The sequence below is a fragment of the Prionailurus bengalensis genome, chromosome D3 (assembly GCF_016509475.1).
Source record: "Prionailurus bengalensis isolate Pbe53 chromosome D3, Fcat_Pben_1.1_paternal_pri, whole genome shotgun sequence".
Classification (NCBI taxonomy): domain Eukaryota; kingdom Metazoa; phylum Chordata; class Mammalia; order Carnivora; family Felidae; genus Prionailurus; species Prionailurus bengalensis.
The window spans coordinates 70,423,971-70,442,614 of NC_057356.1; the positions used below are offsets into that span (position 1 = coordinate 70,423,971).

The 18,644-nt window shown below is 39.8% G+C and overlaps 1 protein-coding gene across 5 annotated transcripts in view; it reads left to right on the forward strand.

Moving 5' to 3' along the window:
- SMAD4 (SMAD family member 4) overlaps positions 1–8,696 on the forward strand; it is a 110,661-nt gene extending 101,965 nt beyond the window's left edge. For 3 of the 5 annotated variants that reach the window (XM_043558856.1, XM_043558853.1, XM_043558854.1), the window contains exons 11-12: positions 376–514; positions 1,999–8,696. In XM_043558856.1, coding sequence (XP_043414791.1) covers positions 376–514; positions 1,999–2,210 — 351 coding nt within the window. In that variant the 3' untranslated portion in view covers positions 2,211–8,696. Of the gene's footprint in view, positions 1–375; positions 515–987; positions 1,010–1,042; positions 1,156–1,998 lie in introns of those variants that run through there. The other 2 variants (XR_006293988.1, XM_043558857.1) reach the window with 2 other exon arrangements.
- Positions 8,697–18,644: the final 9,948 nt, after the last annotated feature.

Genomic DNA, 18,644 nt, shown 5'->3' on the forward strand with positions numbered 1-18,644 from the left:
CCCTGTGACCAAGGCCATCAATCAATTCAGCCTAAAGAGAACTGTCAGCAGTTTGGTTACGAAAGGGTGGTTTATTTTATGCAAGTGGTGGTTGTTCACAAGGACAGTGTGACTGACCCTTGCTGAGCTAGATAAAGGCTGGAGAGGCCCGTGGCAGCCCAAGCCCTGCTGGTAGTGAAGTGTGCCTTTAGGCTGAGTTCCAGTCCCCTTCTCTAACCACCAGCTGTAATCGACATAAAAACAGGTTTTTAAATTAATTATTCTGAGAGCTAAATGAAGCTATGAGCTTTAAATAGATTTTGCATTGGCTTTTGATGTGTGGTAGAATCTCTTCTGATGGACTCATAGCATTGAACTTGCACTTCTTGTTTAAAGGTCTTTGATTTGCGTCAGTGTCATCGGCAGATGCAGCAGCAGGCGGCCACTGCTCAAGCTGCAGCCGCTGCGCAGGCCGCCGCCGTGGCAGGAAACATCCCTGGCCCTGGATCAGTAGGTGGAATAGCTCCAGCTATCAGTAAGTATGCTTTTGGTACTTTGTTGTCAAGTGTAGTAGTTGGCACTTTATCTTGATTCACTCAGCTGATTAGTTACTTCAGGCAATAATGGAAACTAAAGTGTTCTTTTACTGGGATGATAACATTTTTGAATTAGCAAAAAACTGTTTTTCTGTAATAGTTGTCCTTTGTCTAGGACACTGTCTTCATTCTTTTTGTATCAAAAAGGGAGTATGGGATAAAGGAGAAAGGGGGTCATTGTTAGATTATATTGATCAATCTCCTGTTTTTTTGTTGATGCTTTTAATTCCTGCCTCACCAGCAAGGGTGGGTTGTAATCACCAATGTGCTTGGCTTTATTCTAGAAGGAGAGCATATTTCAAGTTCAGAATTAGGTACCTCTCCAAATTTTTTTTTAAGTACGCTAAGCATGGAGAGAAAACTTACGTGAGGGTGGTATTTTGATAACTTGTAGACTTTTTTTTAATTTTAGGGTAAAATTGAACTGTGTGCCAGGTTTCACACTGATGGGGAATTTTTTACTGCAGAGTTAAACTCCTGACTATAGACTTTTATGATGGAAACACGTGGCACCCATCTTCCACGTCTGAAGGCATAACTAGTGATTCATTCAACCCCTGTTCTTAACCTCTTCAGTGTGGTAAGCAAATCACACTGGCTAAGAAACTGCAGCGGCCCTGCAGGTTTCTGTACAGCACATGCAGACTCCTCCCACTAGTTTCACTGTGATATTGATGAATGGAGACTGACTATATGACTGTATGTTCTGACTGGAAAATTAGATGCAGAATCTCCTTTGTGACTTATGTTCAGGAGTTTACAGTGTAGAGGTAGATGAGGCATATTCCCTTAGAGAATTTGACTTTTTAAAAAATTTGAGCACCTAAACCATTAATTTGCTAGTGTTGATGTTATAAACATGCTTTTACTAAAGAGGCCAGAATTATTATTAAATTTCTCATTCTTATCTACTGCCCCCATTGAGTAATTGCACGGTACCTCTGTTACACTGTGAAATTGAGAGACAGACATCATCTGGGTCATCCAAGAAGTCTTAGTGGAACCAGGACTATTAACTGTCTCGTTATTAGTCATGTCTTTCATTGAACCAGGCTGTTTAGACAGACTAAGGTTCTTAGAACCAACCTGTGGACATGTGCTACCTCTTAAAAACAAGTTATTTTTTCACCTTCACCTCTCCTTCTAAAGAGAAAAATAGGTGGGGTGTTGGTGGATTGTGGTAATTTACTTTATAGTTGCTGGTAGCTAGAAGACTCCTGTGGAATGTGAATTGTCTTAACCAAAAGTTTTCAGTCCCTGTTGATAAAGCGTAGATCTACACTTAACTTCTTGGCACTTTGACAGAGAAGTTATATGCTGGGGAGAATGAAGTAAAGAAAGCTGGTCACTTTATTGATAAGGTGTAGGGAGGATGGAAGAGATCAGCCTGTCCCTCTGACGTCTTCCAAATCTTTTCTGTTAGGTTTGTCAGCTGCTGCCGGCATTGGTGTCGATGACCTTCGCCGTTTGTGCATACTCAGGATGAGTTTTGTGAAGGGCTGGGGACCGGATTACCCAAGACAGAGCATCAAAGAAACGCCTTGCTGGATCGAGATTCACTTACACCGGGCCCTCCAGCTCTTAGATGAAGTGCTTCATACCATGCCTATTGCTGACCCACAGCCTTTAGACTGAGGTCTTTCAGTGTTGGGGCCCTTAACATTGTCAGGATGGTGGACTATAAAATACAATCCTGTTTATAATCTGAAGATATATTTCACTTTTGTTCTGCTTTTTACATAAAGGGTTGAAAAGTGTGTTTGCTGCCTTGCTCCTAGCAGACAGAAACTGGATTAAAACAATTTTTTTTCCTACTTAGAACTTTTCAGGCATGGCTCAGAGCTTGAAGATCAGGAAAAACACATTCTTATTAAATCTTTACCAGTTATGTATGAAGGAATCATTCCAGTGCTGGAAAATTTAGCCCTTTAAAATGTCTTAGAGCCTTTTATATGCAGAACATTGATACATGTGTTATTCTACAGAATAAATTCAATATTGCTGATTTTAAAGGAGAGAAGTTCTCAAAGTTAATTCACCTATGTTATTTTGTGTGCAAGTTGTTATTATTGAACATACTTTACTCCAAAATATTGTGCCATGTGGGTGAGTTAATTTTACCAAGAGCAACTTCACTCTGTGTTTAAAAAATAAGATAGTAATGTATTATATAACCTTTTATCCAAAATATTTTTTTGCAAGTTAAAACGAGTGAAGACGATTTCAATTCAGATGGTCTTGCAACTTCAGTTTTATTTTTGCCAAGGCAAAACACTAATCTGTGTGTATACTGGGAATTCCTTAAAATCACCCACAAAAATACACCATTTAAAATTTACACGTGTTATCCCTGTTCAGGGTAACTATTTGTCAAGAAATATTCTTTTGCCCTGTTATACAGTAGATATATTCTTTTATATTTCTAGGCACAAGGTGGTCACTACGGAGCCTAGAAGAGGAATTTCTTTCCTTCATTAATTCATAAGGAAAGGTTTTGTATTTTTAAAAACACTAAAGGCAGTGTCACTTCACCTAATATCTCACCATTCTGCAAAAGTGGCAATGCTTAAACTAAGTGAGTATTTTGGAAACTGCTAAATTCTATGTTAAATACTGTGCAGAATAATGGAAACATTACAGTTCATAATAGCTAGTTTGGATATTTTTGTACTTGATTTGATGTGTGACTTTTTTTTTTTTCGTATACTGTTTAAATCATGTATGTTTTGACATTGTTTAAAATTCAGTTTTTGTATCTTGGGGCAAGACTGCAAACTTTTTTATACCTTTTGGTTATTCTAAGCCCTTTGCCATCAATGATCATATTAATTGGCAGTGACTTTGTATAGAGAATTTAAGTAGAAAAGTTGCAGATGTATTGACTGTACCACAGACACAATATGTATGCTTTTTACTTAGCTAGTAGCCTAAATAAAACCGAATCTCAACATACAAAGTTGAATTCTAGGTTTGGTTTTTAAGTTTTGTTTTCTTTTGCACTTTTGAGTTGAACCTCAGAAGCAAGATACCTTCTACTAAATGACAGGCAACAGCCAGTGCTATTGGACAGCTTTGGTTTCCCTCACACTCTGCCAGGACTTCCCCACAGACATTATGTATCGAGTGTAGAGTTGGTTGGGGTTTTTTTGTTTTGTTTTGTTTTATTTTGTTTTAGCTTTTATTTTACTGTAGCAAAATAGGCCTGATTGTCTACAAGGTAAATAGGTTGTCTACAGGATAAAATAGTGTGAAATAAAACCAAGGATTATCTTTCAGATGCTTTTGTGTTTTGCTTGGAGGGCCTTCTTAGGTGTAATAAGATTCTTGAAGGTGTGTTACAAGTATGAGATTTGAGAAACACTTAGAATAGTCATCCTTAAATGACTTAAACGAATAAGTCTTCTACTTCCTTGCTCAGAAGGTCATCTTCAGAAGACCATCCTAGGAGAACCACTGAGTTTGCTTATTGTGATTTAAATATAGATCTGGATCCAAGCTACATGGTTTTTTTTTGTTTGTTTGTTTTAAAATATTTTCTCTGCCAAGCTCATTTGAACTCTTGAGTACTTACGGATACTTTTGTTAAAGACCAAATTTTAATCTGTAAAAGTTTGGTGATTTAAGTTTTATTGGCAGATTTTTTTAAAAAAGATCATCTTCATTCTCTAGAAATTGCTGACTTTAGGTCCATTTTACTGTGAATGAAGAATAGGAGTGATGAGAGATTTTTTAAATCCAGATTATTTGATTAGGATCATTTGATTAGCATGCTGTGATACAATCCGTTGCCTCCTTTTCTCCTTTAAGGAAGGTTTTCATGTTTAAATCGTCTGGGGAAAGTGTGTGGAAATATTTGCTAAAAAGTCTTTCTTTGAGGCCAAGCCACCTGTCTTGGTTTCTTTCTACTAAGAGCCATAATGTTAACTACCAGTATGTAGCATTACTTCTAGTTGTTAATTGCTTTATGTTTGTACCTAGATTCAGTCTTATGCTTCTGAGAAAACATCTAGTATGTTCATGATCAGTTATTTTTGAGAGCTTAGTTGTTAAACAGTATTTCCATTTCTTAGAGATAGTCATCTTTGATGAGTAAGACTCAAGAATCACTAGGTTTAAAATTTTATGGCTACTTTAGGGTAGAATAGTTTCTGCAGTTCTCAGAATCTGATTATTTTGAGGATATGGTTCCGGGTAGATTTTCTCCAGCTATTTCATATCTCAAAATGTTGAGCTTCAGTGCAAGCTGAATTGAGAGTTGAACCAAGTACCCTTCTAATCCAGTATGAGGCCATTCCACTTTGGCCCAGTGCCTTTCAGTGCGTTATCAAAGGGAATCCTAAAATGGTGTTGCCTTTATTTTCCAGGGAGTAGATTCTTTTGAGGGATATGCCCTATCTCATTTTTTATAGTGTGCTACCCCTGGTATACAAAGATAATGATAATAAATCACTGCCATATAACCTTGTTTTTCTAGAAACACTGCTCATTTGTATTGACCTACCCACCAAATAGGTCTCTTGTCCCATCCTTCCTGTAGTCATTGTAGGTTCACAGGTTGGGTGGTCTAGTTTAAGGACTACCATCCTCGAATTATCCAAGGAAACTGAATACATGTTAGCTGTGTTGTATTTCAAAGTTAAAAACCCATTTTTGTGGGGGAAGGGTGTGGTATAAAGGGGGGTATTTGTAATAGAAATTTTGAAGGTAAAATAAAATATCCTGTCTTCCAGATGGTAAACATCTTACTTTTACAAGTTTATTGCAGGTATCTTTTTGACTATGCCCATCTGGAAAAGGGAAATTTTACATTGTCCCATGGTGCTCCTCATGCATATATGGAGGTTAAGGAATATAAGGTGAAATATTTCTACTCGTGGTTTGGTGGTAACTGGTTAATAGTTACTCACTAGCTATTATGCAAAATTAGATTAGTTCAGATCTTTTTTAGAACCTTTTGGAAGAAGCAGTTTTATTCTGACTAGGGCAGAATCCTTTTTGGTGATAGTTCTATAGTTCTCCTCATCATTAAGTCATTTTACTGGCATTTTATTTAACGCTAGCAGATTGGGAAGATGATGAATTTTAGGTTACTAAGGTAAATGAGTATATGAAAGCAATTATCTGCAAAATCACTTAACTTTTTTGTAGAGGGGGCTTGGCTAAGACTAGCAGATAATAGCATGAAGAAATGCTGTTTTTTTCTTCCAGTTTTCAAAACTCCTTACTACACTATTTCGCTTGATCTTTATAGTAACTCTGTGAGAGGGGGTTAGAGGGAAGGAAATGCTTTTTTTTCTTTCTAAAGGCAGACCTCATCTTGTCACAGGTAGCTCTCTGTGAATAGTTGCCTAAATTCTGCTTTGCAAAGATTACAGAAAAGAGGCTCTGAGAATCTTTTGTGCAAGCCTTTCCATTTTTTTCTGACAACTAGGTAACTTCTCCCAGGATGTATCAGGAAGGATGTATATGGTTAGTGGCCGCATTCACAGAAGCATCCTCGGCTTGGCCTTGTCCCTAAGCACTTGTGCCAGTGCTTCCAGCTGTTGATCTTGTTTATCTGCTGTCACTGTGGAATGGAATTTTCTGCATTACCCAGACTTGCCTTATTTAAGCAGTAAGCCTTTTTATTTTAGCCATTTTGGGGATGGAGTTATTAATGTGTATATCAGAGAACATACTAGATACAGTGTTTTTTTGTGTGTGCCAACCTGTCTTTGGATGTCAGGGGCTGCTAAGGTTTTGCAGACTGCTATGGTTTTGAATGTTTACCTTTTTTCTTTTTTACACAGTACCTTTCAGTAGTCTCCCTTTCTGAGAGGTCACTTCGTGTGTAGCTCCCCTTGTAGTTTCTTCTTCGCTTTCTGATTCGTTTTTCCAACTGCTTGGGCAAGAAACCCAGATAACCAGACTTAGAACTACCTTTAAAACACAAGGACAAATTGGGACAGGTCCCAAGAAACTTTCCTGTAAAGTATTGAAAAGGCCTTCAGTGCTTTGGTGTCTGACATCTGTTTGACTGCTTAGAATGATTCCTGATTCTTTGCTGAGTTCAGGTAGTTGAAATAGGGAGAAGTGGGTCAGATTCATATTTTCTGCCTTTGAAAGATTTTGAAAGATTTTGTTGCTTCCATCTCAGTGCTGCTCGTACAAAAACTGGGGTTACAGGGGTTACTAAATTATCATCAGTAGTCAGAGGCATGCCTTGCCTAGAGGATACCAGCAAAAAAAAACCAACCAAACAAACAAAAAAAACCTAAATGAACAACAAAAAACAAACCTTAGGAAATGAGAGGGTTGTTTTTGTTTTGTTTTGGTGTCCCCTTTTGAGTCCTATCTTGGGGCTTTCCTCCTCTACAGATATTTTTGACCTATAGGTGCCTTTATGAGAATTGAGGGTCTGATATCCTGCCCCAAGGAGTAGCTAAAGTAATTGCTAATGTTTTCAGGGATTTTAACATCAGACTTGAATGAATGAATGAAGCATTTTCCTCCCTGCCCCCTCTCCCTCCCACCCTCCTTCCTTCCTTCCTTTCCTCCCTCCCTCCCTCCCTCCCTCCCTCCTTCCCTCCCCCCTCCCTCCCTCCCTCTGTCTTTCTTTCATAGGAAGGACTGAGGTGAAGACAATCATTTCTGTCTATTGATGTGGATAGTTTTCAGTGTATTTAAGATGCTTTCACAGTAAGACTCAGAGCCCATGTTCTTATTCAGCCTAAAACTGGTGGCTCTGGGCTGGCACCAGGTACACTCTGGTTTGCACTCTGCCACTGATTTGATGTATGACCTTGAGCAGGTCATTTCCCTTCTCTGGGCCTCAGTTGCCTCATCTGTAAAATGAGGGAGTTGGACTAGATGTGTTCTAGCTCCGAAATTTAAGTGACCTTGCCTACCTCGCAGCAGTTTTTGATTTCTTCCTTAGTTTTGCTCTGCTGTTTGAAGGGGCTTTTTACTTACTTCCATGTTATTCAAATGAGATTAGGCTTGATATTTTATTACTATTCTCCAATGGACAAGAAGTTACATAGTATGTCCTTGAGACTTAAATTTAACCAAAGGCCTAGCACCACCTTGCAATAAATACCTAGAAAAAGAAAAAAAAAAAAAAACTGAGAGGAGGGGAAAAGCCTTCATTCTCTTTTCCCATCATCTAGATTAAAGGTTTCTTAAGGCTTTTTTTTTTGAGTCATGGCATTCTACCTTTTGGGCTGGTGTGTGTGTGACAGCATCCTCTTAATGCTGTGTGCTGGTGATTTTTTTTCAACTAAAATGAAATTGAAAACTTACTGTAAATGCCTAATGATATTAGAGGTCATTACTTCTGGTCTTTGGTTTCTTATCTCTTTTATAAGTTGAAAACAGGGGAATTCCTCTGAACCACATCAATTAAAATGGTTCATATGATAGAAGAAAACCATACCAGTGGATGATCATTCACTTTATTCTTGGCTCTTTTTGGGTCCATTTTGATTAGAATACTTTTGGGTGGAGCATTCCTTTCAGAGTACTTTTGTGGCCTATTCTTAGATGAGTATCATTAATGAACTTGTCTTTTTCAAGGACCTTGAGGACCTTCCTTGGGGGTGGGTTAAGGGTGGGGGGTTGGGGAGTCCTGGTAGAGGCCAGCTCTGTGATAGCTGGAGAGGAAGGGATGAAACCAACTGCTGTTGCTATGGCTGCTTGTCATTGATAGAAGGACTCATGGGCTTGGATTGGTTGAAAGGCTAAACATGGAGTTGACAGACTTCCTCCGCATATTGGGTTCTGGCCAATGTCTTGGACATGTGATTTAAGGGAAAAGTGTGAATGCTTGTAGATGATGAAAACCTGGTGGGCTGCTGAACCATTGGAGGAAGTGACTGGGGGGTGGGGACTTATTTGGTCATGGTATTTCCCAACTCTGTCTCCTCCCCTAAAATCAGAGGAATGCAGCTATGCCAAAACCCAGAGAAGAGCCACACTTAGCTTCTGCTTTTGGGAAAACTGGTCAGCTAAAGCTCCGGTAGTTCCTTTGTGGCTTTCTGTATACTTTTGCCTGGTTGAAGTCTGTGGCTAAGAAATAGTTGAACCTTTCCTGAGAACTCTGTAACAAAGTATGTTTTTGATTAAAAGAGAAAGCCAATTAAATCATTATGTGCTCATTCTTTTTCTTAAGCTTGTGGATGTCTTGAATCTGAAAAGAGTTCCTGATCACTTAGAGAATTCTCAAACTTGAGGACAACAGTTTGCCTTCGCTGCTTTGTGACCATTGAAATGGAAAATACAGCATTTCAGATATGCCCACGGAAGAACAGTCCCCATTCTCTTCTCATTTCTAAAAGGCGAGGGTGGAGAGATGGCAGTAGAAGAGGTGGATGCTAGAGGATTATGAGAACCAAGACACTTAAGGGAGAGGGGGACACTGAAAACTAGAGACCCTGTCATCGCCCATCTAAGGATTAAGGAAAGCCATTTCCCCCTTCCCCCCCAGCTGCCTCTTCTGTGAAATGGGGGTCAAGGTAGCGGGGAGGGGGTCAGATAAGGTGGCTCTATGGCAATGGATTATAAATTTCATGAGCAAATCAATATCTTCTTTCTGATCCTGCTGACGTGAATTCCAGGGACGTTTATTAGGCTGAGAGACTTGTTCTCACCTGATCTAAAGTTTACAGGATTTTATTTTAGACTAGAACTTGAAGGGGGTACTCGTTTGGCATTCTTTGGGGGAAATATAAACCTTTCTTTGTAAAGCACTGACGTATGACGGGCAGTTGTATGTATTCATCTCTGCTCTCTGCTCTTGACCCTTGACTCTTTATGCTTATCCTGCCTCATCAAAACTCTCACAAACCCCAAATCCCCTCAGACCCTTCTTACCCTGTGATAAATTGCAGTGCCCTTTCCCCTCACCCCTTTCTGTTCTAAAATAATTTTTTTTCTTTTAGCTCTGGCCATACTTTGGGGGTGGCACCCACTTCTGTATTTTGATGTTGGTCTGTTGAGCCACCACTTGGAGCTCATGTTGGACGAGCTGGATGTTGGAACCCTCCAGATGGATGGACAGAATGGGTTCAGAAGGTCAGAGAACTTGTCTCCGGCAGATGTACCTTAAAAGAGTGGCTAAAGGAAGTTCTCTAAACAGAAAGGAAATGATTAAAAAAAAAAAAATCTCAGGAAGAAGGAAAAAACATGGTAAGCATAAATATGGACAAATACAGTAGACTTTCCTTTTCATCTTAATTTTTCTAAATTTGATCGCTGAAATCAAACATTGCTGAAATCAAAGCAAAAATCTTATCACTGCCTAACATAATTCTAAATATGTATAAAGGAAATATTTGAAACTACTGAAAAAGCTTTATAAAGAGAGACAAATACTACAGATAAAATGGAATTCTAAAAAAAAGTTCAAGTAACTTAAAATGAGGCAGGTATAAAAAACAGAAGCAAAAAATAGAATGAGAAAATAAAATGGCAGACTTAAGCTTTAATGTGTCAATAATTAAATGTAAATGGTCTAAATATACCAATTAAAAGTCATTGGCAAGCTATTGGCAGGTTAAGAAACATGATCTGACTATATACTGCCTACAGGAAACGTTTCAAATATAATGATGTAGACAAGCTGAAAGAAAAAGTATGGAACATATATATCAAGTAAAAATTAAAGAAAAGCAGGAGTGGCTATGTTAATATCAGATAAAAGATTCCAAAGCAAAAAACATAAAACAAAGGGACATTATATAATGATAAAAAGGCCAATCCATCAAGAAGATACAGTAATCCTGACTGTGTGTATACCAAACCAGGAAGCTGCAAAATGTGCGAAGCAAAAAGTGATAGGACTGAATGGAGAAATAAATCTGCAACTGTAGTTGGGAACTTCAACATCTTTTTAAACAACTGATAGAACAACTAAAGTCATCAAAGATGTAGAAGCCATCCAACAACACTACCAAACTGCATATGCTTTTCTTTAAAAAAAAATTTTTTTTTAATGTCTATTTTGGGGGGGGAAGGAAGGGCAGAGAGAGAGAGAGAGAGAGAGAGAGAGAGAGAGAGAGAGAAAGAGAGAGAGAGAGAGAGAGAGAGAGAGAGAGAGAGAATCCCAAGCAGGCTCCATGCTGTCAGCACAGAGCCCAACACAGGGTTCAGTCTCACGACTGTGAGATCATGATCTGAGCCAAAATCAAGAGTCAGATGCTTAACTGACTGAGCCACCCAGGCACCCCTAAAATGCACATGCTTTTCAAGTGAAAACACAACATATACCAAGATAGACTATATCTTGGATAGACCCAAAACTCAACAAAGTTTTAAAAATTGAAATCATAACAGAGTATTCTGACCACAGTGCAATCAAACTGGGAGTAAATAATAAAAGGAAAATCTCCAAACACATAGAAAAAGGAGCACACTTCTAAACAATCTATGGGTTAAATAAGTAATTTCAAGGGAAATTAAAAAAACGAACTAAGCTGAATGAAAAGTGAAAATATATTGATATTTGTGAGATACAGCTAATGCAATAATGAAAGGGAAATTTATGGCACTAAATGCAACCATAGAAGAGGAAAAATCTCAAATCAGCACCCCAGGCTTCAACTTCAAACACCTAGAAAAACCCAAAGCAAGCAAGTAAGCAGAAGGAAGGAAATAAAGAGCAGAAATCAATATAGTTGAAACAGAAAAACAATAGAGAATATTAATGAAACAAAGAGCTGGTTCTTAGAAAAGATTAGTAAAATCAACATACCTCTAGCAAGATTGACAAAAGAGAAGATACAAGTTACCAGGATGGGGAAATATCACTTCTAGACTCTGGAAACATCAAAAGGATAATAAGGGAAAACACAAATTTGTCAACTTCCATGATTTCGATATCTAATTTTCAGCAATTTGTTGAAAAGCAAACTATCACAACTCACCCAATATGAAATAAATTATTTGAATGGCTCTATAGCTATGAAGGAAATTAAATTCATAATTATAAAATTCCCCAAAAGAAGGGCACTTGGCTGGCTCAGTCAAAACAGCAAACGACTCTTGATCTTGGGTCTGTGATCCCGAGCCCGTGTTGGGGATAGAGATCACTAAAAAAATAAATAAAATTAAAAATTAAAAAATCCCCAAAATGAAATCTCTAGTCCCAGGTGGTTTCACTGGAAATTCTACCAAACAAAGAAATTTAATACCAACTACCCAGTCTTTTCCAGAAGTGAACACTTCTTAATTCACTTTATAAAGCTAGTATTCTCCTGCTACAGAGCCAAAGACAATGCAAAAAATATCCCTCATGAATATGCATGCAAAGAGATCCTTGACGAAATATTAGCAAAACGAATTCAGCAACATATAAAACATACAGTGGTTGCCAGGGACTGAAGAGGGGATGGGCTGTGAGGGCACTGGATGTGAATGTAAGAGACGGATCTTTGTGGTGATGGAAATGTGTACCTTGACTGTACCTTGTGTTACTGTCCTATAGTTTCTATAGCCTCCCCAGTAGTTTCTATGGGGGGTTTCTCTGTATAATTCGTACAGCTGCGTGTGATCTATATATTGTTTCAAAATAAAAAGTTTAACTTGAAAAAGTCATTACTGAGTGGGTCCAGCTCCAGGATTGGGGCTTTGGGCCCCTAACAGAGTGTGCACCCAAGCAGCTGCTGCCTCCCATTTCTCCTGAGCTAAGGCGAGAGGGGTCTTGAGTGGCGAACCCTGCAAAGTTCCCATGGGAAGCATACAATTCTTAGAACCCACTGTTCAGTCTCCCTCCCCGCATTCTACATCCTCTTTTAACTGTCCCTCATCTGATGCTTAGTACTATATTGTCCACTTAAAACATTTGTTCAGAGGGTAGATCTCAGTGTTTAGTGTTATCACAGTAAAATAAAAAAAATTTAAGTCATTTCTACAATATTTATAATGAAATAGTCAATGATCTTTTAAGAAATTAAAAAGCAGGGATGCCTGGGTGGCTCAATAGGTAAAGCGTCCAGCTTCGGCTCAGGTCATGATCTCATGGTTTGTGAATTCGAGCCTCACGTCGGGCTCTGTGCTGACAGGGTGGAGCCTGGAGCCTGCTCCGGATTCTGTGTCTCCCTCTCTCTCTGCCCCTCCCCTGCTCGCTCTCTGTCTCTCTCAAAAATAAATAAACATTTTAAAAAAAGAGCAAGTATTTTAATCTATACTTAATGATTTCTGGTGACTTTCATCCTTTTGTGTAGATTTGAGTTTCCATTTAGCATATCTTCTTTATGCCTCAAGAATTTCCTTATTTCTTACAGCACAGCTCTGCTGGCAGTATGTTTTCTCAGGTTTTGTTTGAGAAAGTTTTGGTTTCATTTTTGAAAATTCCACTGAATAAAGAATTCTACGCCGACAGTATTTTCTTTTAGCACTTTAAAGATTTTATTGCATTGTTTTGTGGGTAAAGATGAATTTGTGTGTCAACTGAAAGAATGTGTCACTAAGAGAAGTAACACAGGGAATTAGGTCTACTGAGCAGGAATCACCTCTCCAAAAACAAATAACCAAAGTACCTAGGGCTGGACAAGGCTTCCATTTCAACGCCTGTGTTAGTGACTGGAGCGGGAAACTCAGTCTTCATTGCTAAGCTCAGAACATCCCCTCCAAAACCAGCTTTTCACCCAAGCAGGGCTGCCTCTTCCAGACCACAGGATCCAACCAGAGAAGCCACACTCCATGCTGATGCTAGTAACCCAGGATCCCTGGGGGCTTACCAGGAGGCCAGAGGCCAAGAGGAGGAGGGGACTGGAGTTCTTGCTCATGGCTTATTTGTCACTCTCTGAAGTCTTCCTGTTGCACGTACTTGGCACCTCAGCTAATAAACGGGGGTGGGGGGGGTCACACTTCTACATTCCCACCTGCTTGGAACTATTTCTGGCTTTCCTATTCAGTTTCATGGGTTTGCCTATTCCTGTGTTATTAACATACTATTTAAATTCCTATGGCTTTATAATTTAACACATGTGATGTAATATATGGTATGTCAATATTTAATAATATATTTAGAATCTCTGAATAGGTAAGAATATATTTTAAATCTTGCAGGGCTAATGCATTCTCGTAGAAGATCCTAATGCACATAGAGTACAGTACTAGAAACTTGTTTAAAAAAATGTTTTATTTATTTTTGAGAGAGAGAGAGAGAGACAGAGGATGAGAGGGGCAGAGAGAGAGAGAGGGAGACACAGAATCTGAAGCAGGCTCCAGACTTTAAGCTGTCAGTGCAGAGCCCGATGCAGGGCTCAAACTCACGAACCATGAGATCATGACCTGAGCCCAAATCAGATGCTTAACCCACTGAGCCACCCAGGCGCCCCTAGAAACTTCTTTGCTGCTTACCTCCTACTTCATTTCTCTCCCTAAAGCTAACTAACTCTCCACAGATGTTTTATATCCTTCGATCTTTCCAGTGTTTTTTCAATGTATATTTATACACACAGTTTATTTTCTGCTCACACCAACGAAATTATAATACAACATTTTATTAGCTATAAGATGTCATCAATAATAATATACACACATACTACCAAGAAGAGAATATACTGTAGGTAAACTGACACAGTGCTTGCTTTTCACTTATTTTTTTAAATGTTTATTTTTGAAAGAGAGAGAGGGAGAGAGAGAGAGAGAGATTGAGAGAATCCCAAGTAGACTCTGTGCCGTGAGCATAGAGCCCCATGAGGGGCTTGAACTCACGAACCGTGATATCGTGACCTGAGCTGAAATCAAGAGTCAGACGCTCAATCAACTGAGCCACCCAGGAGCCCCTTCACTTAAAATTTTTATATTTATTGGAAGTTTAGACTTATTTACACATAAGAAAATTTTGTTTGTATTATATCTCATGTCCATACATTAAACGGAAACATAAATAAGTTGGTTCAGGTGTTTGCTAAATTTCTGAATGTTCAGAATCTGATTTCTGAATCTCTTCTGACCCTAAACTGCCCATGACTGGTTTATACACTGTATCCTCCCGTGCATCATCAAGAACCTTGTGATGCAGCATTTCTTAAAAGACTACTTTGCTACTGTCTCAGGGAGTTTCTTCCAGATTGCTAATCCCTTCCCCAGTTGTTGATACTGCACTTTCTTGGCCTACCCAGGAGTTAACAGAAAGTTGTTAGGTGGTAGGGGTCATGTTCTTCCATCAAATAGTCCATAAGTGTTTATTTTTTTTATTTGAAGAGAGAGAGAGCACATGTGCAAGTGAGCAGGGGAGGGACAGAGAGAGAATCCCAAGTAGGCTCCATGCCATCAGCACAGAGCCCGACAGGGGGCCTGATCTTACAAACCGTGAGATCATGACCTGAGCCCAAATCAAGAGTCGGATGCTTAAGAGCCACATGGGTGCCCCCTTAAATGGTTTTGTTACCTGAAATTTTCAGGGTTTATGTATGCTCGGGCAACATAGCTACATCTCGGCTGGTACTGGGCCAATAGCACTTAAAACAAGCCATTCATTGTAAGGTGAATGTGTGGAAATGTGTTAAGATGTGTGTCTCAGAATCAACTGATAAAATATGACATGTCCGTATTTTTCTGCAACTTCCTTTTCTCACCTAATGACATGTGCAGGACATCTCATGTTCATTCATATAGACCCGCTGAAGATTTTACATGTAAACACTGCGGTATTTTACAGTATATTCCATATACTGCAGTCTGTCTAAACCCTGTTCTAACCCGAAAAACAATCCAGTGAAGTAATGGGTAGAACACATGAACAGACACTTTCCCAAAGAAGACATCCAGATGGCCAACAGACACATGAAACGATGCCCAACGTCACTCATCATCAGGGAAATACAAATCAGAGCCACACTGAGATGCCACCTCACACCAGTCAGAGTGGCTAAAATGAACAAATCAGGAGACTATAGATGCTGGCGAGGATGTGGAGAAACGGGAACCCTCTTGCACTGTTGGTGGGAATGCAAACTGGTGCAGCCACTCTGGAAACAGTGTGGAGGTTCCTCAAAAAATTAAAAATAGATCTACCTTATGACCCAGCAATGGCACTGCTAGGAATTGACCCAAGGGATACAGGAGTGCTGATGCACAGGGGCACTTGTACCCCAATGTTTATAGCAGCACTTTCAACAATAGCCAAATTATGGAAAGAGCCTAAATGTCCATCAACTGATAAATGGATAATGGAAGATGCAGTGTATATATACAATAGAATAGTACTTGGCAATGGAGAAGAATAAAATCCCGCCATTTGCAGCAATGTGGATGGAACTGGAGGTTATTATGATAAGTGAAATAAGTCAGTCAGAGAAAGACAGATACCGTATGTTTTCATTCATAGGTGGATCCTGAGAAACTTAACAGAAGACAATGGGGGAAGAGAAGGGGGAAAAAAGTTACAGAGAGGGAGGAGGCAAACCATAAGAGACTCTTAAATACAGAGAACAAACTGAGGGTTGATGGGGGGTGGGGAGAGGGGAAAGTGGGTGATGGTCATGAGGAGGGCACTTGTTGGGATGAGCACTGGGTGTTGTATGGAAGGCAATTTTGACAATAAATTATATTTTAAAAAGTAAATAAACCCTGTTCTAGTATAGATACCTGTCTTGTTTCTAAATAGTATGAAACTGCTACCCTAATTATCTTTCACCATGGATATTTCTCTAGGATAGATATTTAGAAGTAAAATTGTTGTTGGGGCGCCTGAGTAGCCCAGTCGGTTAAGCGTCCAGCTTCAGCTCAGGTCAGGTCAGGTCCTGGTTCATGAGTTTGAGCCCCGTATCAGGCTCTGTGCTGACAGCTCAGAGCCTGGAGCCTGCTTCGGATTCTGTGTCTCCCTCTCTCTGTGCCCCTTCCCGCGCATGCTCTGTCTCTCTCTCTCAAAAATAAACACTAAAAAAAATTTTTTTTTAAAGAAGTAAAATTCTTGGATTGAAGTGCCTGCCCACTTAAAATTCTGAATTGTCCCCCAGAAGGCCTTATCATTTGCAAGTCTTAACAAATATTTGAGTGTCTGTATTCCTCATCCTTGACCACAATGGACTTTCTCAACTTAGAAATTGTGCCAATAACACTGGATTAAGAGTGATCTCTTGGGGCACCTGGGTGGCTCAGTCGGTTAAGCGTCCAACTCATGGTTTCGGCTCAGGTCGCGATCTCACAGTCTGTGAGTTTGAGCCCCACATCAGGCTCTGAGCTGGCAGCGCAGAGCCTGCTTGGGATTCTCTCTCTGCCCCTCTCTCTGCCCCTTCCCTGCTTGTCTCTCTCTCTCAAAATAAATAAAATATAAAAGAAAAAGAGAAGAGTGATGTTGTGATTTACTTTGCATTTCCCTGATTACTAATAAGATAAAAAGCTTTTGTATATTTATGGTCCACTTACTTTTTGGTGAGTTGCGTGTGCCTAATCTAGTTGTCATTTTAAAATGTATCAGTAGAAGCTTTTATCTACTCTGTATCTGGATATTTATCCTTTGCCTCTTGTATATCTTTAAACGCTTTCTCCCAGCCTGACCCTTGCTGCTTTCACTTTTGTTATTGCTCCCAATGGTTACTTGAAACTTTGAGTTGATGGAGTCAAATCTCTCAGAAATTTCCATTACAGCTTCTCTATAGCTTGCTTAGGAAAGCCTTCCCAATTCAAAGTTTACATAAATATTTTTCTACTGTTTTGTGATACTGTAGTGCTTTACAGGCTGTATGGTTATCTACTTATCTTAGGCATTTAATTCAGTTGTAATTTATATATGATGTGAGGTTTCGAGATCTTTCATTTTTTTCCAAAGGGATACCTACCTGATTCCACACCGTTGATTAAATAAGCCATTTAGTCACTGATTTATTTCTTGGTGTGCCTCCTTTATCATGCACAAAACGTCCACACGTGTGTGTGTTCAGTCCTGGGCCCATTATTACATTCCATTGATCTGATTAATCTATCTGTATCCTTGCGTCAATACCAGGAACGTTCTTCTGGCTTTAAAATATTCTTTAATGCCTCCAGGGTACATCTCCCCTCATCGCTTTTCTTTCTCTGGGTGTAGGAGCAGGCATGTCCTGCCATTAGAGCTACCTACAGCAGATTTGAGGGAACACCCTGTTGTGGCAGGTGCCCAGAGAAATGACGACTGGTATTAGTTTTCCATTGCTGTGTAACAAATTATCACATACAGAGCAGATGAAAATAACACCCATTTGTTAGCTCAGATTTTCCGTGGTTCAGGAGGGAGTCTAGCACATTTTAGCTGGTTTCTGTGACATAGAACATAACCTAATCAAAACCAGCGTCTTCACAGTCTCAGGGATTATTCAGAGAAGGTACACCTGGAGTGCAGGAAATGTTGGGGTCCACCTTACAATTCTGCTTTTCATGTCACCTGAAAGGGGTGCAAAAGAGAGACTTCTTACATCGGATAAGAAGTTATACTTGATCACTATTCTATGCTGGGCACAGGCATTTTGCGTGTGTGTGTGTGTGTGTGTGTGTGTGTGAAGTACCTCCAAAGAAGCCCAGGTAGAGTTTCCACAAGGAGCTCATAGTCTGATAGTCTTAGCAGTTAAAGGGTGCTGGGCCACATGACTTTCTCGATGTCTTCTCTTTCCCAAGGAAACGTCTCCAGCAACCTCATCTATTTCTCATAGGAAATGGCCTCTAGACTTCTCTCCATTACTTGTCTCCTGCTGAGCAGGAGTGGAGAAAACAGGGCAAAGACACAAATTTGCTTCAGGCCAAGGCAGCAGGCAGGCAGGGCCTTAACTGAAGGGCCACCAGGGTCACCAGCGTTCTGTGAAGGAAGCTGGAGGATCAGGGAAAACTTCCTGAGGGAGATGGACTTTGAACGTGGCCTTGAACACTGGGGAGAATCTCAGCGGGACACAGGAAAGGTGATTCCAAGAATGGCACAGCAAGGCATGGATGTCGAAGCCTGTGGGCATTTCCTGGAAGGGCCAGGAGCAGTGTGCAGGGAGCTCCGAGGGCGAGGAGCCAGGAGGAACGCAGAGGCCGGTCTGGCCTACGAAAAGGCAGAGGAGTTCGACTTCCGTGAGGATGCCAGATCAGCTTGACTTGTTTTGACATTAGAATGTTTTTTTGCCA